Source organism: Manis javanica, chromosome 10, assembly GCF_040802235.1.
Source record: "Manis javanica isolate MJ-LG chromosome 10, MJ_LKY, whole genome shotgun sequence".
Lineage (NCBI taxonomy): Eukaryota > Metazoa > Chordata > Mammalia > Pholidota > Manidae > Manis > Manis javanica.
The window spans coordinates 29,465,962-29,491,244 of NC_133165.1; the positions used below are offsets into that span (position 1 = coordinate 29,465,962).

General features: G+C 53.2%; 1 protein-coding gene across 19 annotated transcripts in view; it reads right to left on the bottom strand.

The window, feature by feature from the left end:
* Window positions 1-217: 217 nt before the first annotated feature.
* The window catches only part of LOC108389216 (uncharacterized), a 53,603-nt gene continuing 28,537 nt past the window's right edge, over window positions 218-25,283 (bottom strand). For 2 of the 19 annotated variants that reach the window (XM_037017964.2, XM_037017965.2), the window contains exons 6-7: window positions 24,885-24,930; window positions 20,052-24,788 (exon numbers count right to left, since the gene is read on the bottom strand). In XM_037017964.2, the coding sequence (XP_036873859.2) occupies window positions 24,924-24,930 (7 nt within the window). In that variant the 3' untranslated portion in view covers window positions 20,052-24,788; window positions 24,885-24,923. The other 17 variants (XR_012122111.1, XR_012122115.1, XR_012122106.1 and 14 more) reach the window with 17 other exon arrangements.

A 25,283-nucleotide genomic window follows, 5' to 3' on the forward strand; every position in this document is an offset into this window, starting at 1 on the left:
CCTTTCCCTCCTTGCCTAGAAGGCATCTGTGTGCCAAGATAAACCATACTAACAATCCCAGCCAGAAACCCAGCTTCTAGGGAAGTCAGGCAAGTGAAACGGGCAACATGAGAAAAAGAAATAATCCTCTGTGGTTGGTGAAACAATATACTCCACCCCACCCGCAACAAAGACAGCCATGTCATGATCCCCAGAACCCACGAATGGGTCACCTTACCTGGCAAAGGAACTTGGCAGGTGTGATTAAGTGAAGGATTTTGAGATGGGGAGGCTCTTCATGATTATTTGGGCGGGCTGGTGTGACTGCTGGAGACTGCATAAGAAGGAAACAGGTGGTCAGAGAGAGAGTGAGAGATGCTATGCCGCTGGCTTTGAAGATGGAGGAAGGGGCCACATGTCTGGGAATGTAGGCACCTTCCGGAAGCTAGAAAGGGCAAGGGAACTGATTTTTCCCTAGAGCTTCAGAAGGTGCACAGCCCTGTGGGCCCACTTTAGACTTCTGAACTTGAGAAATACAAGGTAATAAATCTGTGTCGTTGTAAGTCACTGAGTCAGTGGTCACTTGTTACAGCAGTCCTAGGTAGTTGGGCAGCTTCGTGCAGAGTTTAGGTTTTATCCTGGATGCAAGGGGAAGCCATCCGTGGAGTTAACGGTGGAGGATGATGCTCTTTAGGGGAAGTCAAGCACTGGCTGCTGTATGGGGAATTGGCTGTTGGGGGACAAGGGTGGGAGGACATGGGGGCCCTGGTGATGGTCGCTTGCATAGGTCAGAGGCCACACTGATACCAAGGATGTACAGATGACTGCACATCCCGGGGTGGAATGAACACATGCCTGATTTGCCCTGGGGAGCAGAAAGGAGAGTGTCCAGGAGATCCCCATATTTCTGCTCCTTCCTGGGGGTGGGGGGGTACAGAAGGGGAAGGACTTGGCCATGCACAGAGCAGTGTGCACAGTCAGGGATGGGGACAGAGAAGTGAGCCAAGGTGGGTTGGAAGGTTGTAGTCTCCAGGAGGGAGTTCTGGTGGTCCAGAAGGTCATACGTGGCATAGATGTGATGAGTGAGAGTCCCCTGAAATTGAATGCCATTCAGTGTACTTGGGCTGTGGGGGAATTTTGTAAATTGTGCATGTTAGGATTGGGTGGGGCTGAAGCTTGGTGTGTGTTGTAGTGGCAGAGCCCACACTTGGCCATTTGAGGGTCCTGCTTGGACTGCAGTTTGGGAGCTGGGAGCTGGGGGATGTATCTGTTACTGAACACCAGATTTCCCCACACCTAGCAGCTTAAGATAACAGCAGGCATTTGCTCTCTCCACAGGTTCTCTGGGTCAGGGGTCCAGCAGGAGCCTCGCTGGGTGGTTCTGGCTCAGGGTCTCATGGGGGTGCGGTCAGATGTTGGCCGGGGCTGCAGTCATCTTTTAAAGATGGAGTATCTGCTTCCAGCAGCACGTGGTTGGCAATTGGTGTTTGTGATTGGCAATGTCTCCCCATGGGGGGTTCCCTAGAGGGCTCACTGGGTGTCCTCATGATGATGTGTTTCTCGGGTTTACCCACAGTGGATGATCCAAGACAGGGCAAGACAAGCCACCATATTTACTCAGAAATGGCATTTACTCTGTCATTTCGGCAATATCTTATTCCATAAGGGAGGGGACTCCACAGGGCATGTATGAGGGTTCTGCTTTATCCACATCCTTGCCAACACCTGCTATCATCTGACTGTGTGATTATAACTATCCTACTGGGTGTGAAGTAATATCTCATTGTGGTTTTGGTTTGCAGTTCCCTGATGACTAAGGATGTTAAGCAATATTTTATGGCTGTTTGCCTATCTTCTTGCCCCTTTTTAAATTGGGTTTTTTTTTTTTTGAATTGTAAGAGCTCTTTATATGCTCTGGTTACAAGGCCCTTGGTGGATTTTTGATTTGCAGATATTTATCCCATTCTTTGGGGTGTCTTTTCACTTTCTTGCTAGTATCTTTTGAAGCACAAAAGTTTATTTTGATGAAGTCGGGTTCATCTGTTTTTTCTTTTGCTGCTCGTCACAGTTAAGAATCCATTGCCAAATATAGGGTCATAAAGTTTTAGCCCCTATGTTTCTTTCTAAGAACATTTATAGTTTTTAGTTCTGTGTTTAGGTCTTTGGTTCTTTTGAGTTAACTTTTGTATATGCATGAAGTAGGATCCAGTTCATTTTCTGCATGTAGCTATATTGTTTCCATGAAGTAGGATCCAGTTCATTTTCTGCATGTAGCTATATTGTTTCCCAGCCCCATTTGTTAAAAAGATTATTTTTCCCCACTGAAGGGACTTGAGAACCCTTTAAGAAATAAATCAGGTTTATATCAGGTTCTGCTGATCAGTAGGTGCCTGTGTTAGGCCTGTCTTGATTATAGTTTTATAGTAAGTTTTGAAATTGGGAAGCACACATGCACAAAACTTGGTTTTCTTTTTCAAGACTGTTTTGGCTCTACTGGATCCCTTGAGTTTCCAAATGAATTGTAGAGTTAGCTTCTCAATTTCTACACAACAACCAGCGAGAATTCTGATAGAGATTACACTGAATCTGTAGTCAGACTGGGGCTGGAGCTTTTCAGTGTCCTTTGCATATATTAACTGATTGAATTCTCACAACAGCACTGTGAGGTAGGCCCTACTTTTCTTCCCATTTTACAGACGAGGAAACTAAGGCCTGCAGAGGTTGAGCAGGGTGCCAAAAAAGTCACACAGTCGAACCCCTATGGGTCTGTGCTGGTTGGGGAGGGGTGGGCCCAGCAGCACTCCAGGGGTGCAGTCTTGGGGCCTATGGGGGGGTGGGGTTTCTCTTGGTTGGAACACCTCCAACCAAGGTGATAACCACCTATCCCATCGTGGGGTGGGTGGAAGACTGGACCCAAAGGCCAGGGAGTGGCATGACACAGACGCCTCCACTGGCCAAATGGGGGGGCATACTTGCAGCAGTGTAGCACCCTCTCTGATAGCCCCTGGAATGGAGATCTCTGATTCTTATTTGGGCAAGTGACATATACGAGTGGAAATCAAGAAGAACTTGCACTTGAGCCATTGGTAGGCGAGAGTCCTTATCAGCAGGGAAAAGCCCCTATACCTGAAGATGCTTGATATACAGATGGCTCCAGTCAAGGGCTGTGACTTTCCACCGTAAGACAAGGCAATATGGGTGTTACAGAATGGGGAAGGGAAGAGCAGTCAATGGACTGAGTCACGGGCAGTATGGGTCACGATCACCCAGGATGATCACGCCCTCCCCTCTAGTTGTGTGCACTGACAGCTGGGCTGTCTACCTGGCTTGACCCTGTGGCTACTGACATGGTGCCATGCCAACTGGACAGTTGGTCACTGGCCCCTTTGGGGGCAAGAACTGTGGCAAGACCTATGGTCCTTAGTCAAACTAAGACAGTTATTGTCTGTCATGTGTCTGGCCATTTGCCTTTGGCATCCCCACTGAATGATGAAGCAGACACATTATTGGCCCACATGAGTTGGCTGGAAGGAAAGCCTGCCTCTGCTGTAGCCCAGTGGTTATGCCAGCATTTGTGGCACACATTGCCAAAGACAATGTGGGCTGTAGCCCATCAGTGGGGCTTGCCATTCACCTTTGAAGAAGTCAGCAAAGCCCAGAAGGAGTGCCTTGTGCACTCGAAAAAGGGGACTTTTATCGAGTCCTGCAGCAACACAGGACATACTAAAGGGGCTGATAGCCCTTGTCTCAGGTGGCAGATAGACTATATTGGGCCTCTGCCTGTATCAGAAGGATATTGGTATACCATGATGTGTGTGGACACAGCTACTGGCCTGTTGGTTGACATGCAGATCAGCAAACCACCAAGAGGGGCCTAGAGCATCTCTTTGCAGCCTATGGCTGGCCACAGGTGATTGAAAGCAATCAAAGCACCCACTTGACTGGACATTCGTTACAAGGTTGGGTGCAGCAATTAGGAATAGAGTGGAAATTCCGTGTACCATATAACTTAGCAGGGCAAGCATGATAGAGACATAAATGGTTTGTTGAAATCTGGCCTGAAGTGGGACACCAATAGTCTATGGGGCTGGTCAGTTTGCTTATGGACAGTGCTATGGCATTTGAATGAGAAGCCCCGAAGAGGAACCTTGAGCCCTGTCAACAGCTAACACACATATTGCTGCCTCTTCTATACAACTGTGTGTGCAAACCAAAGAGGAGTTATTGAAGCCAGGATATAGCCAACTGTTGAGTGAACGTAGTCCCGAACATTTCAACACATGGAACTAGCGATGACTGGCCCATCTGGCACCTTGGGGAAAAGGCTTGTAAGCTGGCCTCCTGTGTGTCCCTGGAGTAATAGCAGAGTTGGCCTCCAGAGATCATGGTAGTGTACCCAAATCGTCCAGAGAGTAGGAGCATCTTATGGTGAATTTAGTTTTCTCTTTATGGCCAGTGCATGTACCTCCCATAGCCCTAACTACTGACCCATCTGTAACTCGCACAGGGAGGGGGATGAAAGTCTGGTGTACTAGACCAGGACGAGATCCCATTCCTGCCACCATCCAGTCACAGGACAACTCCTTGCATGCATTCTACCTGATGGACAAGATTTGCCTATGCTGCTGCCATTAAAGCAGGTATCTTATCGCCCTTAAAGCTATTTTCTTCTACAGTCCTGTGGCCTGGTATGCGCCCCCATGGCTGCAGCTTCCCTGTCATGACTTGTGTGTACCTCTTACCCATTCAGCTGCTGACTGCCTGGGGAACAGGACAGCTATGGACTTACTGTGCATAGGAGTTTGCACCTAGCTGAATCCTCGGCTTGAGGATTGTCATGATTTTTGTTAATAGTCTGGTTAAGGTGCTCCAGTTTTCTCGCACAGGTGCCATTGCGGAAGATGGGGCATGAGGAGACGGTGGGTCAAAGTTTCTGGGGGTTTGGGCTGTTGGTAAAATTGCCATATTTCCAGAATCCCTCACCTGGCCTTAGTGCATCTCCATATCAATAGGTGTTCCCAAGGGGTGGAGAGTAGAAGTAGCCCATCTCCGTATCAACAGGTAATCATTTATTTATTTATTTATTTATTTTATTTAGTATCATTAATCTACAATTACTCGAGCAACATTGTGGTTACTAGACTCCCCCTATCATCAAGTCCCCACCACCTACCCCAGTACAGTCACAGTCACTGTCCATCAGCGTAGTAAGATGCTATAGAATCACTACATGACTTCTCTGTGCTGTACAGCCCTCCACGTGCTCCCTCCTACATTATGTCTGCTAATCGTAATGCCCCTTTTCCCCCTTCTCCCTCCTTTCCCACCCATCCTCCCCAGTCCCTTTCCCTTTGGTAACTCTTAGAGTCCTTTTTTGGGTGCTGTGATTCTGCTGTTGTTTTGTTCCTTCAGTTTTTTTCTTTGTTTTTTTCATTTGATACTTGTCTTTCTCTGCCTGCCTTATTTCAGTGAGCATAATACCCTTTAGCTCCATCCATGTTGTTGCAAATGGTAGGATTTGTTTTCTTCTTCTGGCTGACTAATATGCCATTGTGTGTATGTACCACATCTTCTTTATCCATTCATCTACTGATGGACACTTAGGTTGCTTCCATTTCTTGGTTATTGTAAGTAGTGCTGTGATAAACATAGGGGTGCATATATCTTTTTCAAACTGGGTTGCTGCATTCTTAGGTTAAATTCCTAGGAGTGGAATTCCTGGGTCAAATGTTATTTCTGTCTTGAGTTTTTTGAGGAACCTCGATAATGCTTTCCACAATGGTTGAACTAATTTCCATTCCCCCAAGCAGTGTAGGAGGCCTCCCCTTTCTCCACATCCTCGCCAGCATGTGTTGTTGTCTGTCTTTTGGTTGGTGGCCATCCTGACTGGTGTGAGGTGATATCTCATTGTGGTTTAAATTTGCATTTGTCTGATGATTAGTGATGTGGAGCATCTTTTCATGTGCCTGTTGGCCATCTGGCCATCTGCGTTTCTTCTTTGGAGAAGTGTGTGTTCAGATCCTCTGCCTATTTTTTAGTGGGGTTATTTGCCTTTTGGTTGTTGAGGTGCTTGAGCTCTTTATATTTAGGCTGTCAACCCCTTATGATATATGTCATTTATGAATATATTCTCCCATACTGTAGAGATGCCTTTTTCTTCCACTGATGGTGTCCTTTGCTGTACAGAAGCTTTTGACTTGGATAGGGGCCCACTTGTTCATCTTTGCTTTTGTTTCCTTTGTCCGAGGAGGCATGTTCATGAAATAGCTGCTCATGTTTATATTCAAGAGACTTTTGCCTATGATTTACTTCTAAGAGTTTTATGGTTTAATGACTTACATTCAGGTCTTTGATCTACTTTGAGTTTACTTTTGTGTATGGAGTTAGACTGTAATCCCATTTCATTCTCTCTCTCTCTCATGTAGCTGTCCAGTTTTGCCAACACCAGCTATTGAAGAGGCTGTCATTTCCCCATTGTATGTCCATCTGTCATTCCTTTATCTTATATTAATTGGCCAGGTATGTGTGAGTTACATCTGTGCCCTCTATTCTGTTCCACTGATCTACAGGTTGGCTCTTGTGCCAGTACCAAAATGTCTTGATTACTGTGGCTGTGTAGTAGAACTTGAAGTTGGGGAGCATAATGCCCCCTCCTCCCCCACTTTATTCTTCCTTCTTAGGTTTGCTTTGGCTATTCGGGGTCTTTTGTGGTTCCATATGACTTATAGAGCTATTTGTTCCAGTTTGTTGAAGAATGCTGTTGGTATTTTGACAGGGATGGTTCAGGGACCTGGTTTGTGTGTCAAGTTCTTGGGGGTTGTCCAGTCGGGTAAAACTACAGTTATCCCAGATGTGTTATAGACAAGTTCCAGGCTTTCCCCACCCCTACCACTGTTGCAGTCCGTCGTACAAGAGTTTTTGGGTGTTTTGGGCTCCTGGAGGGTGTTTATCCTGCACTTGGCACAAATTGTGAAGGCTTCATACCAGTCGGTACAAAAGGGCATCAGGTGGGACTGTGATGAGACCTGTGCAGCTGTGCTCACTGCTACTAAGCAAACAGTCAAGGCCGTTATAGTCCTTGAGTGTAATGGATTCATGAAGGCGCTGTAAGCTAGGTGTTCATGTAAATGGAGATGGTTACGGATGGGGCTTTGGCAGTTCTTTGAGTGGACACGCCAACCTGTTGCATTCTGGTCCCAATTATGGAAAGGAGCAGAGGTCTGGTAGCCGTTAATAGAGGAGCAACTGGCTTCTGTGTATCACGCCTTGATGGCTATGGAGCCCATCACCGGAATAGGTCCGACCAAGGTAATAACCACCTATCCCATCGTGGGGTGGGTGCGAGAGTGGACCCAAAGCCAGGGAGTGGCACAGCACAGATGCCTCCACTGGCCAAATGGGGGCGCAGACTTGCAGCAGCATAGCACCCTCTCCGATATCGCCTTGAGTGGAGATCTCCGATGCCTATTTGGGCAAGTGACATATACGAGTGGAAAGCAAGAAGAACTTGCACTTGAGCCATTGGTAGGCGACAGTCTTTATCAGCAGGGAAAAGCCCCTATACCTGAAGATGCTTCATATACAGATGGTGCGACTTGTGGGCAGCCCCCTAGGTAGAGGGCTGTAACATTCCATTCTAAGACTAAGACAATATGGGTATTAGAGAACGGAGAGGGGAAAAGCAGTCAATGGACTGAGTCATGGGTAGAATGGCTCCCGATCACCCAGGATGATCACGCCCTCCTGTCTAGTTGTGTGCACTGACAGCTGGGCTGTCTGCCGGGCTTGGCCCTGTTGCTACCGACATGGTGCCATGCCAACTGGATCGTTGATCACTGACCCCTTTGGGAGCAAGATCTATGCCAAGACCTATGGGCCTAAATCAGACTAAGACAGTTACAATCTATTATGCGTCTGTTCATTTGCCTTTGGCATCACCACCATCCCACTTTGGCCTGAGACATCATCTCGTGTCTGGTTGGCAACAGCAGCTTCCTCACTGCTCTTTTCTGCCCCCTGTAGGCCACTCTCCACACAGCAGTCAGAGGTCTGAAATCATCATTTGGGTCTTGGCCTCAAAAGGCTTCCAACTTCAGAGAGAATAAAGTACAAACCCCTCCCTGTGGATTGCCATGCCCTGCATGACCAGAGCCCCAAGGCTTCCCACCATTTACTCTCTCAGCCACCCTGCTCCAGTACAGTGGCCATTCCTCAAAAATGTCAAACTCAGTCCCGCCCCAGGACGTTGGCATGTGTTGTTCCCTCTGCCTAAAATGCTCTTCCACCAGATTTTCACATGGCTGATACTTGACATCCAGGGCTAGCTTGACTGTCACCTCCTTAACTTTACTGGCCTTTACTCCTAGGGCATAGCTTCCCAACCATACCCACTTATACCACCCCACTGCTTTCTCTATAGTATGTGTCACCATCTAGATTATTATTTATGTGATTTTTTTTGAGGGTCAATTTCCTACCAGACCATATACTTTATGAGAATAAGGGCTCATCAGTTCTGTTCCAGGCCACAGAAGCTGTTCTTCAGCTTCTGGAATAGGGCCTGGTCTGGCACCTAGTAGGTGGTAGAAGGGAGGGAGGGAAAAGAGGGAAGGACGGACATCAAGACCAGCTGAGGATCCATTCCAGCACATTCTGCCCACTTCACAGCTCTGCCAGTACCGGGTCGTCCCGGAACCAGGACAATTCCCCTTTTCTCAGAGGGCTGCCCCCGCGAGCCTCCCAGCTTACCGTGGCCGCCCCCTACACACACCTGGGGGAAGGTCTGCTCCAGCCTGATGGTGTTGCTGAGAACGGCCTCAGCAGCCACCAGCCTGCTGCCCATGCAGAAGTGATGCTCCTCCACCGCCAGGACAAAGGTGCTCTTGGCCTCCCCTTCGGAGCTCCGTAGCTGAGTCAGGAGGAAAGCAAGGGAGAGAGCTCACCAGTCGGTGGTGGAACACTCGGGCAGACGCTGGCTCCAGGTGTAGGCTGTGCCTCCCAGAGCCCCAGGCTCAAGAGACCCACAGCTTTCTGGACTGGATGAACTCTGATGAAATGTGCCACCAGCTGTGGCCATGACAGCAGTTTCCTCACGCCCTTCATGCTGTAACACTGACTTGAAGATAGCTACAGGCCCAGGGACCAACAGTAAGACTTCTAGCTGCATTACCACTGTAGTCAGCAGGGGGCAGTCTAGCACAGAGGACGACTGGGAGGACACGGGCACCAAACAGACCAGGCCTCCGATTTTGGCTCCAGAATTAACTACCTGAGCCTCCACTCTCTAACATGACAAATTGGGATCCTAATACCTACTTTATTAAGGTGTTGATGGAAGAGTGTATGAAATAATGGGCTAACTTCCAGGCTGGCTGAACTACAGAACCACTTAGAGGATTTGCTAAAAATATAGATTCTGGGCCCCGACCCGTGGTCTGTACAAACAGAACCTCTGGAACCAGGGTCGAGAACTGGCATTTTTAAGAGCTCCCCAGAAGCATAGTTACCTTAGTGGTTTCCCATCCAAAGTGTTCAACCCACATGTCATCTTGAGTGAACCATCTAATAAATCCACGTGGAGGACTTTTGCAGAGTCACTGCCTGGACACTTCAAAATTGTAAATGCAGGAATTCTTCTGTCACATGGTTAATGGCAATGAAATGTTTCAGGTGAGGTATTCATATCTGCAGCTTTGAAATGCATCAAAATGAAGATGGACAGAGGGCTACCTGATAAAGCACGTGAGAAAATGTATGTGCTGGGTGTGCAGGTGTTCACTGCAAAATTGTTAACATTTTTCAGTGTTTGCAATGTTTAATAATAAAATACTGAGGAATTAAAAAGGTAGTGGGGTGGGAGAAGAATTCCTAGATTGGAGGTCAGCCTCCGGGCCAAATTCAGCCCATCACCTGATTTTTATAAATAAAGTTTTATTGTAACAGCCATGCCCATTTATATATTGTCTGTACTGATTTTCTGTTACAATGGCAGAGTAGAGTAATTTTAACAGAGATCATATTGAGTGTAAAGGTTAAAATATTTACTACCTGGCTCTTTACTGTAAAGTTGGCAGACTCTATTCTAAATTAAGAAACTGAAGAGACAGGTGATCTGGGTGATCCTGGAAGGCATCCTGGATTTAAACAAACATACAAAACATCCTGGAAGAACATTATTGAGACAACTGGGAAATCTCACTAAGGACTGTATATTAGATAAAAGCATTATGTCACATGTGAAGTTTCCTGAATTTTGTACCTACATTGTGTTATTAAAGAAAATATCCTTGCTATAGGAAACACTCGTTGAAGTATTTAGGAGTAAAGTGGTATGACGTATCCAGGAACATCTGTATATCAACTCTTAGTGATATGGAAACAATGTATGTGTGAATATATAAGCATGCCACATATATGTGTGAATATATAAACATATGCCACATTTCTAAGTATACATTAGAAAGATGGGGCAAGAGATTACCAAATGGTCCACTGGCCTATAATAAATTTTCTATGGGTCAGAAAGTATTCAAAATAAAGACTGGGGGGAAAGAAGAGGTTCCATGAAGATCACGCAGCTGCTGCAAAGCTTAGGAAGCATGTGTGAATGTGCTGGGACAGGGCTTGGCACCCAGTAGGCGCTCGGTAAACAAAGTTACCTGGGCCTGGGGAAGGGAGAGCATTTACAAAACTGGGTGGCTGGTGGGATGATAAGTGACTGGTTGGCAGGAGCAATCACTCACTTGTGTTTACTCTTGCGTGCAGTCATGCATTCATTCACTCAGCATGTTTCACTGAGCACCTACTCTGTGCCAGGTGCCAGGCATGCCTTCCATGAGCTCCGGATTTGGGGAAGAGGGGCAGATGGAAATGGACAGTAGCAATACAGAGGGTGGGGAAGGCTGGCCTGGGTCTCAGGGGCCCTCCAGTTTACCCCCAGGACCCCCAGATGCCACAGCAGGGCAGATGCATGACCAAGGGACATCCTGAGGGTCCCAGAGGCCAGGTGGGAGCAGCACTAATGGACAAGGGCAGGAAGACACGCAGAGGCCTGGGCTGTGGGAAGGCAGAGGGGACACCTGGGAGGTGGTGCGGGCTCAGCTTGAAGAGCCGTGGCATCTGATCCAGCTGTCAGGAGCGTGCCAGGCTGGGTGAGGCCATGCAAGGCACCAGGCCCCAAGCAGGCAGGCCTCCCCTGGCTCTCGAGGGTCTCGTGGGCCCAGCTGGGGGCTGCAGGGCCTGGCAAGGAATGTAAACCTGGGCATGTTTGAGAAAGCTGGAGCCAGGGGTTTCCAAGGGCAGTCCACCAGGCCAGTTGCAAGCCCACAGACAGACTCTGTGTCTTGCATTCCCCAGGGGGCCAGTCTGCGCAACCGCTTCCCGCCTCGGGCTGTGAATCTGGACCCAGTTAGGAGCTCAGGGGTGGTGGGCACTGTTACCTTGGCTGAGGCTGAGGCTCTGTGGGGCCAGCAGCCCAGGAGGGCAGGTAGGCGAAGCTGGCTTGAGAGGTGTAACTCATTGCTGTAAGGAAGAGGAGAGCCTGCCTGAGGCCTGTCACCAGGGCACCCTGTCCAGGGCCCCAGGACAGAGTCGGGGTCAAGCCAATCCCCCCGACAGAGCCGTCAAGTACATTTGCAGCCCAGTGAAGGGCCATTCACAGGCCCCAAGGCCTGTGCCATGTACGGGGCAGGGCTGCAGCCTGGCACCAGGTGACTTGCATCTGACTCCCTGCTCGGCCTCTGCCTGGTTCTGGCATCTTGGGCAAGAGTCTCAGTTTCCCCTCAGTGTAAGGGGCCACAGTGGGACTGAGCTGCATGTCTTCTGAGAGCCCATCAGTGGGCCCCTCAGGTTTGGCCAATGGGAGCCTCAGCAGGGTCTGGACAGTGGGACTTTAAACCTGGGCTCCGTCCTGGCAGTCCTGCCTATACAGTGCCCCTCAAGCCAGGGTGCTCAACCCTCCCCATGGCTGCGGGCCCCAGGGGCCTGCCCCCTCCTTGTGGCTCGTCTACACCGGGGGGCCTCAGCCTCAGCACAACTGATGTCCTGGGACACAGCTCTCAGTGTCGTGGGGCTGCTCTGCACGTTACAGGAGGCTCAGCAGCGTATCCGACCTCTGTCCACTAGAAGCTAGTAACACCCCCGTTGCCAGCTATGAGAACCAGAAATCTCCCCAGACAGGGCCACCGTGCCCCCAGGTGGTCTACTCATCTCTCTGGTACCAGTGCCGGAGCCTGGTGGCCCCCTCAACTCCATGTACCCCCCCACCAAGCACTGTGTCAGGAACCCAGTAGGTCCCCAGACTGAAGAGTTGAAATAGTCAGTATATGTATGTGAGGCCTGGGTGCACTTAGTTTGTGTGACCAAGAACTCCTGATCCATGTCCTGCCCCAACAGGTCAGGCTGTGTGACCTTGGACAAGTCACTTTGCCTCTCTGAGCCTCCCTTTCCACATATGTTCAGTGGTGCTGTGGAAAGGATACAGGGAGGAACTGCGGGTCAGAGGTGGGCACACACTAGGTGCTCGGCTGATATCTCCCTCACCCATTCCTCTGCTCCGGGAACCCCCCAGAACCACAGAGAACCCCTCACCTGACCACCCGGCTCTGGCCATGCACATCGAGGAGCAGGCTGGCTTGAGAATCACAGGTCAGCTGCGGGAAAAAACTCACCTCTTCCTTTGCCCAGAGGTCCCAGAACAGGAGCTGAGGAGGGAGCAGGCATGAGGCATGGGTAGTGTAAGGGCTGAGGGCCCTCAGGGGCCAGGCCGCACTCTGCAGCCCATCCCGTCCCTTTGCTGCAGCCCAGCAGGCCTGGCCCTGACACCCCCTTGGATGGCGAGGACCACAGGCGGGGCCAATCCGCTCTCCTGCCACAACCAGGCTGCCACCCTCCCACTCCAACGCAGGTCCCACCCAACCCCAGACATCAGCAGAGAAGGAGCTGTGCCCACTGTCTCACCACCTGGCCCTGAGGCTGGGGAACGGGGCTCAGATGAAGCCCGGGGGGAAAGGGAATCAGGTCTGCACAGCTGCCAGGCACAGCGACACACACCTCCTGCAGGACGGTGACATCCCGCCCTCTGGTTGTCCAGGGGCTGCCCCTACCATGGCCCAGTGGAGTGGGAGGCAGGGCTACTGCTGGGTAATCCAAAACACAGATCAGGAAAGTTCGATGCCAGGCTCGAGTATACAGGCCTTAGCAGGAGGGACCAGCCAGGCCAGGCCAGGCAGGCTCACAGCAAGTGCCGGGCACAGCCCTGTTCAAATGACCACAGCGATTCCCCTTCTCTGAGGTGGAAGGGCATTGTGGGAAAGGCACAGGTGCCAAGCCGGGTTAGGAGCTTGTTGCCTACATTCTAGGTGACCTTGGGTGGGTCACCTGAAGACTCATGTGTGACCTGGAGATGACGATGACAATGATGGCATTGTCACCATGATCACCAGAGCAGCCAGAGCTTCCAAAGGGTCTGCTCCTCAGGCACCAACCTGGGTATGTGACTAGCATGAGTGCATTTGACCCTCACACACCCACATTATCAGTACTATTAGTGTCTCCATTTCAGAGAAGAGGAGCCTGAGGGTGCAGAGTGGCTAAGGAAGTAGCCCAAGGCCACACAGCCAGCTCTGGCAGAGGGGAGATCTGACCTGTGGGGATGGCCTTTCTAAGACCCATGCTACCCTGCCTCTAGGAGTGTTAGAGGAAGGAAGCAAATCAGCACACAGAAAACTCTAGAACAATAGCAGGCACATAGTAGGTGCTCTACAAATGGGAACAGGGCTTTGTTTCCGTTTCAAGAGAAAGGGCAGAGAGAACAGGACGAAAAGCTGCAGGCAGCCCATCCACACCGGCCCCACAGCTGGAAATACAGACGTTGCTCAACCAACTACTATTATTATCATTAACAATGACAGTAAAGCCTTTGCAAACTGTTTAAGTACTGGAGAGACCCAAGGCCCAAGAGCATTCCGTTAACCACGCACACCAGGAACTGGGTGGGCGGTGACAGAATCACGCGGGAGGCCTGCCCCTGCCCCAGCAGACCCCCATCCTCACCCGCCTGGCAAAGGGCAGGCCCAGCTTCCGAATAGCAGGTGCCGTGTGGCTGACGTTCACCACCAGCTCCAGAGTACCACGCTTCACCAGGCCACCAGGACTGCCACGTCCCCACCAGCTCCGCCATGGAGGGCCACGCTAGCCTGGGTCTGGGTCTGGGTCTCTAGAGGCAGAGAATGGCACAGGCTGCTGGAGACCCAAGTTCACCTTCCTTCCCAGCTCAGGAACGCTCCAGAGATTGCGGTAGAGGGCCCTGCCTGAGGACCCCAGTGGGATGGACCATGGACAGGACTGTTACCTCTCTGAGCTCCTACAACATCATCTCTCAGCCTGGCCATCTTCTTCTCTCATTGGTGTCATTGCTGAGATGACACCTCCTCTGAGGAGCCTCCCCTGACTGCCCATCTAAAGTACCCCCCAACCTTTCCTGCTCCCTCCTGGCCAGGTCAGCCCCATAAGGGCAGGGCCTTTAGTCTGTTTTGTCCCCTGCTGTCTCCAGCACTTAGAATGGTGCCTGACACACAGCCGGTGTCCAGTACTTGGTGAGGGAATAAACAGGTGAACAAATGCTTCTGTCCAGGGTTTATCAATATCAAACTGAGAGCAAATGAGACCAACCCACAGCTCACCTGGCCCAGGCTGGAGGGTCCCTGCCCTCCACCCCACACGGGCATCTCCTCCAGTGCCCTGCCTGAGAGCTGGAACACAGCAGCAGGTGAAACCCTCCAGAAAAGGAGATTCTGGAACCTCACAGCCAGGAGTTTGTTCTCACTAGTCCTGGCCTTAACCTCTTCAGCATACAGTTACCCAGGAAACAGATGGGGCCTAGCCTCCATCAGAGGCTAGGTTCCCAGGGCCACAGCTTGGTGCTCCGGGCCATGCACTGCTCAGCCCGGTACCGTCACCTGCCACTGAGGCCTGGCAGACTGGGTGCTGCTACTGAAAGCTGAGTCCCAATTTCCACATCTATAACGTGGGCACAGCCCACTCCCCTCGTGGGCAAACATGCCTGAGAACACGTGCCCACAGTGCATCCCATAGGCCTCAGGAAGTATTTGCTCTTTCCTTCATTACATAAGGTCCAACCACATGCACCTACTGTGTGGTGGGCATGAGGAGAGGGGCCACACACTGACGGGGACCCAATCCCCATGCCCAGGGAGGTCCCAACAGCCAGGGGCACCAAGACCATTAATGCCAGGAAGCCAAGAACCCCCCTGAGTGGCTGGGATGGTCGGGTGTGGCCAGCAGTGAGGGAACTGAGAGGTCCCGCTGGCCTCCAGGGCACAAGGAGTGGGGGCAGAGAGGTGGTCACCCCACAGATACCACCAAGTACCCAACTTCTGCAAGGAAAACCCCCTGACACCTGATTTCTGACTTCTGGCCTCCCGACTGGGAGAAAACAAACTTCTGATGTTGTAAGCCACCCAGCTTGAGGTACTTTGTTTTGACAGCCCTAGGAAAGGGCTCCCTTGTGAACCAGGCCATAAAGGACAAGGATGTCCTGCCCAGGGCCACACCAGGCCTGAGAGGCATCTCAGTGCACCTGGCCAGGCCTGAGACAGGTGGGCAGGCCGCCTGTGTGGGCTCTCTGGTCCGGGGGCAGCGGGCTGGGTGCCTTACTGTGCATCTGCAGCTTGATGCTGAAGCAGGCTTTGCCTGGGGACCCAGACTGCATTGGGGCCACACTGTCATCCTCGCTCCGGCCAGAGAGCTCCAGGTGTCCAGGAAAGTGAGAGCAGCTTCCAGTGTAGTTCAGAGAAGTGGGCCCCGCAGTGACACATCCAGAATGCCCAAAGCCTGAGCCACCATCATGAAGGTCCATGGAGAGCTAGAATGACACCAGGGGGATGTTGGGCACCCTCTGCTGCAGCTCAGAAGGACATCTGACCCAGTTCTACCATCGCTGTGTCTCTACTTGCAAGAAGGTGTGTTGAATGAATGAATGAACAAAAGAATGAATGGCCGACCACAGATTTCTATAACCACTGACGCTCGCCAAGGCTGACCTGCAGGCCCAGCTTGTCCTCCACCCCGAGCGCCTGCAACGTGGGGATGTTGTGCTGGAGCGCATAATCCAGGGACATGTGTCCTGGCCACCGAGTGAAGTTCAGCCCCTCGGACATCTGTCAGGCGGCATGACCATGGGACTGGAGCCATCACACTGGGCCGTCCCCCACTGCCCCCAGCAAGCCGAGGCCCATCCGGCAGAGCCCCGCACCTGTCTGCCATCCACTCCAACCCGTAGGGTGCGTCTGTAGTCATGCCCATGCCTCTCGGTGGCCAGATCCAGCAGGACCCGGGCTGGGAGGGCCGAGGGGCCAGGCTGGGGCTGGCTGTGCATGAGCAACAGGTCCACCTCCTGCTGGGTCTACGAGGGAGCAAGAGAAATGAAGTCTCTTGCCTGGGAGGTGGCCAGCGTCTCCCACGAGGAGAAAACAAACCACTCCCAGATGTTACATCAAGCCTCTTTCTTGTCCCCTCCCTTCTTACCATCACATCAGGGGAATACAGGCGGGGAGATTCCCACCAAATGCAGTGAACACACTTGGATGTCATGTACAAAATTCACAGTTGACGTGCCCAGGGAGGAACCTCAGAGAGAAAGGCTTTGGCTAGGAACAGGGAAGGGCCCCCGGGATGTTTGGGGTGGACACACCTTTCAGGCTGGGAGGCAGTGGACAGAGAAAATCATCAGTAACCCAAATACAAATTCACAACAGCTTTGGGATGACGTTCAGAATGACCTTCAATGGAGTTGCTTCTCATGCAGGCAACCACGTGTACATGCCCAGGGGGAGAGGCTGCATGGATTTTTTAAGGGAAATCATGGTCAGTGAATCACTCAGAGGGCTTCGGAAAGACCAGCTAGTCCAAACGAACATTGAATAAGTAAAGCTGATCCTACACTCACCCTGTGGTCCAGCTATTCTACCCAATGCATATGTTCGCTAAAAGTCGTGTGCAGTAGTGTTTGAAGCAGCACCATTCACAACAGGCAAAAGCCAGGTGCTTTTATATCCAAAAGAATTGAAAGGTCTTGAAGGGACATTTGCACATCCATGTTCACAGCTGCATTATTCACAACAGCCGAAGGGTGGGGACAACCCAAGTGTCCATGGACAGATGTGTGGATATATACACGATGCGGTCCATGCATACAATGGCAGTTTTCTCAGCCTTAAAAAGCAAGGAGACTCTGACCCATGGTTCCACAATGATGAACCCTGCGGCCATCACTAAGTGAATTGAGCCAGCCACAAAAAGACAAATGCTATATGAGTCCACTTATATGAGGCACCTAGAGTAGTCAAATCCATAGGCACAGAAAGTGGAACGGCCCTCAGGGCCTGCGAGGTCAAGGGGGGCACTGAGGAGGTTATGCTTAATGGGGACAGAGTTTCAGTTTTGTAAGATGAGAAGGGTTCTGGATGCGGATGGGGGTGCTGGCTGTTCAACAATGTGAATGTACTTAATACCAGTAAAGTGTGTACTTAAAATGGTTAAGATGGGAAATTTTATGTGTATTTTGCCACAATAAAAAAACCCTAAAAATACAAATATGTATATGATGGATGAATAAATAGTCAATAATTTTAAAAAATGGATACCACCTAACTAACAACTGGTAGAGTGGGTAGGTGAGCTCCAATACAGCCAGGCCATGCTGTGGAATACTATACAGCTCTGAAAAGCAAACCACCAGGACAGCATGGTGCAATCCCACACACAGAAGGTGGAACTAAAGAAGACAGACAACAAGGGGAGCATGCCAGGTGCTTCTATGTACAGGACAGTTACAAAGGCACCTAAGCAGTGACTCTTGGGGGTGGTTAGTAGTGGAGGTGGGCCAAGGGGTCTTGGAGATCTGGTCACATTCCACACCTTCAGGTAGATGGTGAGGGCTCGGTTTATGAAAATTCACCAAACTGTGCATTTATCATCCCAGTGCTTTTCTACAGCACATATTGTTCATCAACAAAGTCTTTAAAAAGCAAACAAACCAGAGGAGAGTGGGGGTACCGAGGCACTAAGGCAGCAGAGGGATATCCCCCTTAGAAAGCCTTCTTCCTCTGCTTGTGGACCAGACACCCTCGTCTCCCAGGGTCCTCTTCGGAGCTAAGAGCATGTCTGCATGCTTCTCCTGAGCCTGTATGTGGCCCTGGGCCCCTCTCACAGGCCTTGAGGATTAGCAGCCCCTGCAGCGTGCCGGAGTCCATGGTGACCAGCACCTGGGCGTCCACAGCCACGGAGTCCACCACAGTGTAGCCCAAGCCTTCGACTTGGCCCGGGACCCCCAGGGCCTGGAGGGGTTGAGGGAGACTTGAAAGCTGGGCTTTCTTACCAGAGTTGAGTTCAAAGTGGGCACCAGGAGTCCTAGGGATGCCCTGGAACAGGCCACAGGATGGTGCGTGAGGGCACGTCTTCCCAGGAGAGGGTTTGTGACTCTGATCAGGCTCTCGAAGCACCTAAGGGTCTCATGTGAGCTTCTCCCTCCCCACTCCTGCCTCCCCAAACGATAAGGGATCCGATTTTTGCACCAAGAGAACCAATCCTTGTGAAGCCTACCAGGTCCAGCATTGGGCAGTGGCTGGCAGCTTCAGGACCCCCTTTCCCACATCCTCCGCCCTCTGCCCCACCTCCCCGGAGCACAGAACCAACCTCCTGCTCTACGTGGACAGATGAGCTGGTCGGGAGACAGGCTGGGAGGCTGGCCTCCCCAGACACCCTTTGGTTCCTTCCGCCTGCCCCTCCCTTAGCAAAGAGCAGGAGAGATGCCCTCGGTTCACCTGGCACCACTGCCACCCAGGAAGGCCAAGCACAGGGTATCTGCCATCTTAGCCAATCCTGAGAGCAGAGGGGGCATTTGTGCCCCATTCTGTGTATGTGGAACGGAGGCCCAGAGAGGAGTGCGGACTTGCCCAAGGTCGCTCAGAGTCCAGGGCTTCCTGGCCTTCAAGATGGCCTTCCGGAGACCCCGTGCAGCTGCCTGCCACAGCACTGAACCCTGTCAGCCTTCCTCATTGTGGAAGGCTTTCCAGCCTGGCCTCTGTGCCCCCTTCTGTCCTGCGGTCCCCCCACCTCCCTGGCTATTCCTTTTCAACCCTGCCCCCAGCTTTGCAGCTCAGGGTGCCCCCAGTCATCCACACCCACCCCACAGCCATCTCAGCCAGTCTTGTGGTTGTAAACAGTCATGCCTATTTATTTACATACTGTCTATGGGGTTTTGTGCTATAATGGCAGCAGCTTGAGTAGTTAGAGCCGGCTGCAGGCATGTAACACCAAAGATATTTACTATCAGAATTTACTTTATAGGAATGGTTTGCTCAGCCTGGTCCTAGGAATGCCCTTCCTTCCCAGCCCTGCCTCAGGGCCTTTGCACTGGCCATGCCGACAGTTCTGTCCCTAGATGCCCACAGGGCTCCTCCTCCTCTCCTTCATGTCTGTGCTCAGGTGTCATCTTGTCTTTGGGGCCAGCCTTCACCTTATATGAAATTGCAGTATCTGCCCTGTGTTTTCACACCACACCCCCATTCCCACTTTCTTTCTCCTCATAGCCTCACCACTATTTACAATGCTCCACAATTTGCTGATCCTGGCATTGCCTGCCCCGACCCCCTGTGCAACCCCTACCCCACAACCAGGGAGGCATTTCACTCTGCTTTGTTCATGGCTCTATCTGCAAGGTACAGAGAAGGAGCTCAGTATTTGGTGGGTCCATTCCACTGGGGTTCACCCATCTCCCTTGTTTTGCCAGTGGTTGAAATGAAGGCCCCTGTCCTGCCCTCTGGAGACTCTGATGCCCTCCCCTCCCACCCACCCCAGCACCTCCTACCTGCAGGGCCTTGCAGGAGCTCTGGGCCAGCACCCGCCACCACAGCCCACGGTCCAGCTGCAGCTCGCCGACACCCTGCAGCTTACAGGCCCCTGCTCTCAGCTTCAGGCCCAGCCAGTGCCCGGCCTCCTGCCCAAGCTGGATGGCCAGAGAGGTCTCTGGGGGGAGAGCCTGTAGTGCAGGAAATGTGTGCCTCAGCTGCGCTTGGAGAATGGCCGTGGACTGGAGCACGGCCACCGCCAGGGTCAGGGAGGCTGTATGGCCAGGGTCCCTGATGCCACTCCTTCCCCACCTGCAGCCTGCAGGAGCCTCTGGGCTGCGGCCCAGCTGGGAGGCCGAGGCCCTGCTGGGCCAGAGGGCAGGCCCATGCCAGGAGTGATCCCAATTCCCCATCCCCTACTCTGTTACCCCTCCAGCCCCTGGCCTACAAATCTGTGCCTCCCCTATCCCGCCCCCCATCACAGTAACAACAAATCAGATTATAATACACAACAACCACCATGTAAGGAACACGTAGTACACACAGCCTCGTGCTAAGCGCTCTACGTGAATGATCTCCTTTCATCCTCTTTGACAGCTGAGATGGGCAGGTGACTATTCCCACATTACAGATGGAAAACTGAGGCTCAAAAAAGCCAAGCAAATTGCCCAGGGTCATAGGCTAATAAGGAGGCAGCGCTCAGCATTGACCTTGATCTATCTTCAGTCCCTGCTGTCCCATGGGACAGTCACTATCCACAAGGGCCTGTTTCAGTTTAAATGAAAATGAGGCAAAATAATTATGTTTCTTGGGCGCACTGGTGAACACATTTGAAGTGCTCAGCAGCTACATGCCCCTTGTAGCTACGGCCCTGGACAGCAAAGAACAGAACATTTCTAACATCACAGAAAGTTCTAGCAGGCAGGCCTGCTCTACCCCCAGACTCTGTATTTCCTCTGGTGGCTCGGTCGTGTGTTGCCTCGACCGATATGGACAGGGCCTCTGCCGGTGCCAGCACTGTGCTGGGGGACGCCGTCCCTGCCCTGAGAAGGGGGGACGGGTGAGGGGACAGGCGGGGCAGCCAGTCCCGCACAGACAAGGACTGCAGTGTCCCCTTTCCTGAGAGGCATGCATTCCCCTCCCCCAAACATCACTGGATTATTCATAGGCCATCTCTCAGCCCAGGTAAAACCCAGCCTGTGCTTTTTAACAGACTATGAAACCAAGATGTGACAGTCCCCCTGTCAGCTGAGGACAGGAAGACAGCTCCCCTCAGTTCTTCCTGCACTCAGGATTTTACTAAAAAGACAAATTCCTATAAATTTGGGATCTGAGATCCTCTGCCCCACAGTGCTGCCTGACTCCAATCTCTCCCAGCCTCAGTTTCCTCCTCTGCCAGAAAGGAACGCAGGATTGGAGGTAAGAGGGGCCAAGTGTTGGCGAGGATGTTCGGAGAAGAGTAGCTGGGGGTCATGGGAAGACCGCGGAGGGAGGTACTGGCCAGCTTCAGGCCTCTCACTGGCAGGGATTCTGGAAGCCCAGGGGCGCGTGCCGTAAACCACCTCACTGGCCCCCTTGCTGGCCTGCCATACACACTGCCAGCAGCGGGCAGCCCGGCTCTGTGGCCTGCGTCCATATGCTTTATCCCTGGCAAGCTGCTCCAGCGTGCCCTGCAGCTGGCACGGCCCCACCTGGAGGGCCAGGAAGGTGGCAGGGCCAGGCTGGGTGGCCAGGCTGATGGTGCGGCTGGCGGCGGGCCCATGTGGGTCAGATGCCCGAGGACTGAGGAATGCAGCCCTGGAGTGAGGGCCAGCTGCAGGTGGGCATCTCCACGGCCAGGCCGAGCTCACAGGGGCCCCCCTCAGGCTGCCCTCAGAGTGCAGGACCTGTGGGCGCCTGTGCACTAGAACAGGGGGAAAGTGGGGGGATTCAGGGGCAGCTCTGAAAGCCAAGGAGACGGAGGTGGACACAGGCCTGGGCAGGAAGAGGGCAGAATAGCCTCATCTATGCCAGTCCCTCCCTCTGCATAGTGCCCACACCATGGGCTCACTGATGCCCCAGTGACAGCTGTGGGCTAGTGTTCTGGCTCTGCCACTGACCCGGTCATTCCAACCCAAGCATGTGACCTCAGTTTTCCTGTCTCTAAAATGGGGTGGACCAGAGCACCCTAAGTCACTGGAGATGTAAATGAGTTTATACTCATGACTTGCTAGCCCAGAGCCAGGGCCCCAGGCAGCACTGGCTATTGGAAACTGATCATTAACATCAGTGATCAATGACTGGAAGGCAGAGGTCCTAAGTGACTTGCTCCCCTGGGGCCCTTGACATGCCTCACATGGGGGCACAGGCCAAGGTGGGAAGACAGGGTGAAGGGGCTAACTCCGCCCGGGCCCCCCACCTCTGGGCCCAGGGCTCCACCTGGGACTAGGGGACAAGCAGACCCTTCCTCAGGGGGGCAAGGATTTAAGGAGGCACAACTGTGAAGCCTCAGAGAGCATTCGGCCAGCATGTGCGCGCAGTAAACCTCAGCCCCTACCTTTGACTGTTCTAGCCCTTATTCCCATCTCCCCGGGCCTAGGAGTGCGGTAAGGGACATCACAGGACAAGAACCAGCCCCAGAAAGGGAAATGTGTCTTGGTAGGTCCCTTCGAGAAACAGGAGAAAATTCAGTTTCGGTCTTATTTTTGGCTCAAAACTTTATAGCTAATGAGCCCCAAATTCAAGAGACAATGTTAAAAAGGATGGAAGCCCTTCACGGTGAACACAGAACTGGGCATACAGCCGGCAGTTAATTTGTGCAGGGGGGAAGTACCCTGCACTGATGGGTGGGGATGGCCTTATGTCCAGCAGGGAGCAGTGGGTCACCAGGGACAGGGTCCAGGTGGTTTGTGTAGCATTGGCCTCAGTCCTGACGTCGCCGTGAGAGATCAGAGTGCACTGGCCCAGGGCCACCTCCCGCTGGGCCCTGCGGGGTTGGTCCCCTTCAACAGACACTCGGATGTGGTTGCTGGGGGCAGACCCTAGAGCCTGAAGTCGAGGCCATGCGTGCTGGAGGCGGCCATCCAGGTGGGCACAGCAGCCAGAGGCTGTGTGGACGTCGGCCTGGGCAAATGTGTCCCCAGAAGATACCTGAGCTGCCAGGCTGGCCGTGCAGGTGTGGACCAGGAGGGAGCCATTCAAGGACCGCACAGCCTGACTCTGCCTCCAAGAAAGGCAGAATGGGGCCAAGCGGGTGTCCCCACAACGTGGGCAATGGAGGGAGGCCCTCCCTGCTGGGCTCTCTGTGTCCCCTGTTAACAAACTACATCCCTGCAAAGTGCTTCTCTCTGATGAGTGCAACCCAGCCTCCCAGGGAGTCCTGAAGCTTGACCTTTCTGAGCATTTTAGGGTCCCTGGTATCCCCTTGCCATGGCGCACAGGCTGGTCTCTGCATCCTCCCCAGTTTCCACGGTAGAGGCCTGTCGACTTCTCTCACATGGCCTCTCTGGGCGAGTCTTCTCTTGCTGCCCCCGGTGGGAGTCACTGCTCCTCCAGATGGTGTATTCTAGAGACCTGGGGGGGCCCAGCATTGGGGAGCTGCCCACAGCCTCATCCTGTTGCCAGTGCTCACCTGTCTGCCTGGCGTGGGGACAGTACCGCCAGTGACAGGGCAAACACGCCCTGTGAGCCCCACTGCAGCTAAATGGAGACTGCATTTCCGGGGACATGGCGGGCTCAGAGGGGTCTGGGCAGACAGCCCCCAGTGCCCAGGCCGCAGCAGCCCCTCCCAGAGGCAGACCCCCATCTACCACTTCTGCCCCACTTGTGACAGGGACCTTTGTACCTCCAGAGGCCTCCCAGTGATGTCCCCCCAGCAGAGTCCTGACAGCTGGGCCGGCGAGACGCCATGGCTGCAGTTGACCTGTGGAGACCAGCGGGGCAGGGCAGGGCCGTGCCGCCAGACAGCCCTGGGGAAATGGCAGTGGGGGACTCCTCCCCCTGTGGAAGCTGCCCTGGGAAAATAACCCCAAAGAGAGGCTTGTGCAGAGACCCTCAGTGTCTTCATTCAATTGAGGACACAGTTGGCCTCTGTGTGCCTGGTTCTAACCCGTCCCTCATGGTCACCACAGGAGGTAAGAGTGCTAACAGTCCCACTTTACAGATAAGGACCCCGAGGCACCGGCAGTGCAAGTAACCAGCCCGCAGCTGCGCAACTGGGAGGTGAGGCAGCAGCCCGGCTCGTTCGCCCCCCCGGGACCCCCACAATGCCTCCCTCACACTTGGGAGGGTCTAGCTGCCCCTTGACGGGCACAGAGGCGACTTCCTGCTTTTCATTCTCGAGAACAATGCAGATACAGCTGTGCACGTGTGTCCTTGTCTGGTGTCCAGGGTCCTGGGGGAGCTGCCCAGAAGCGAGCAGATGGGCAAGGGCCTCGGCCGTGTTAATTTTGCTAGACAGGCTGGGATGCCCCCAAAGAGGCCTTGGTTACACTTCCGCAGATGGGGGAGGGTTGGCAGGAGGACAGGTGGACAAGTGGACCAAAGAAACAGGGAGAGTAGAGGGCGGGGAGTGGAGGGTGGGAAGAAGAAGGGGGTAAGCGGGGCAGGGCGGGGACAGGTAGGGAGAATGGATGGACAGGAAGGGACAGGAGGGGCTGAGGTGGTGCGGCCTGGGCTCGGGTTCTGCTTGGGTGCCAAGGCAGAGAGGCAGGGGACGCTCCAGCAGGCTGGGTTCAGGCCAGGCCATCTCAGCAGCGAGGGCGTCAGCCTGACCCACGTGGGGCCTCCAGTCACTCAACTTGAGCCTTGTGGGCAGGCTTCCCAGCAGCTGAGAAGTTGTGGTGCAGCCCCAGGGCCAGCCCCTCGCAGCTGCCCTGTCCCCTCCTCTGTAGAGCAATGTGAAGCTGCTCGCCGTCCATCCACGCTCACCACCAGCCCAGCGACCAGACTGTGTGTTGTGCTCTGGGGAGAAGCACAACTGTGGTGTCCCTCAGACCTGTTGCCCTCTGGCTGGACCTGCCGTCCCCTAGGTACACCCCGGCTGGCCCTCTCACTCACCTGGAAGTGTCCATGGCTGTCCCAGTAGAAGGGGAGGCCTCAGCACCTGGGGCCAAGCAACATGTGGTAAAGGTGGGCATGGAGCCGGCTGCCTGGGGTGCTGGGGGCCAGGCCTTCCAGGCCAAAGGCGGCCTCCAGCCGTCCCCCAGCACTCTGCAGTGCCATGGGCACTGGGAGGTTGGAAGCCACATGGGCGTGTGACAGGAGCATCCCTACCTCCAAGGGGACTCTTGGGGGCAAGAGACCATGGAGGTGGCCACACCCAGTCTACGCACCACAAGGCCCAGAACAGGGATCCCTGCCAGCCTACCTGCTTCCTGGACGGTCCCTGGAGCTCTGAGCTCCCCAGATCCCACTGCCCCAAATACAGCAGGTCGAACCACATGCAAGTGCAGCAAT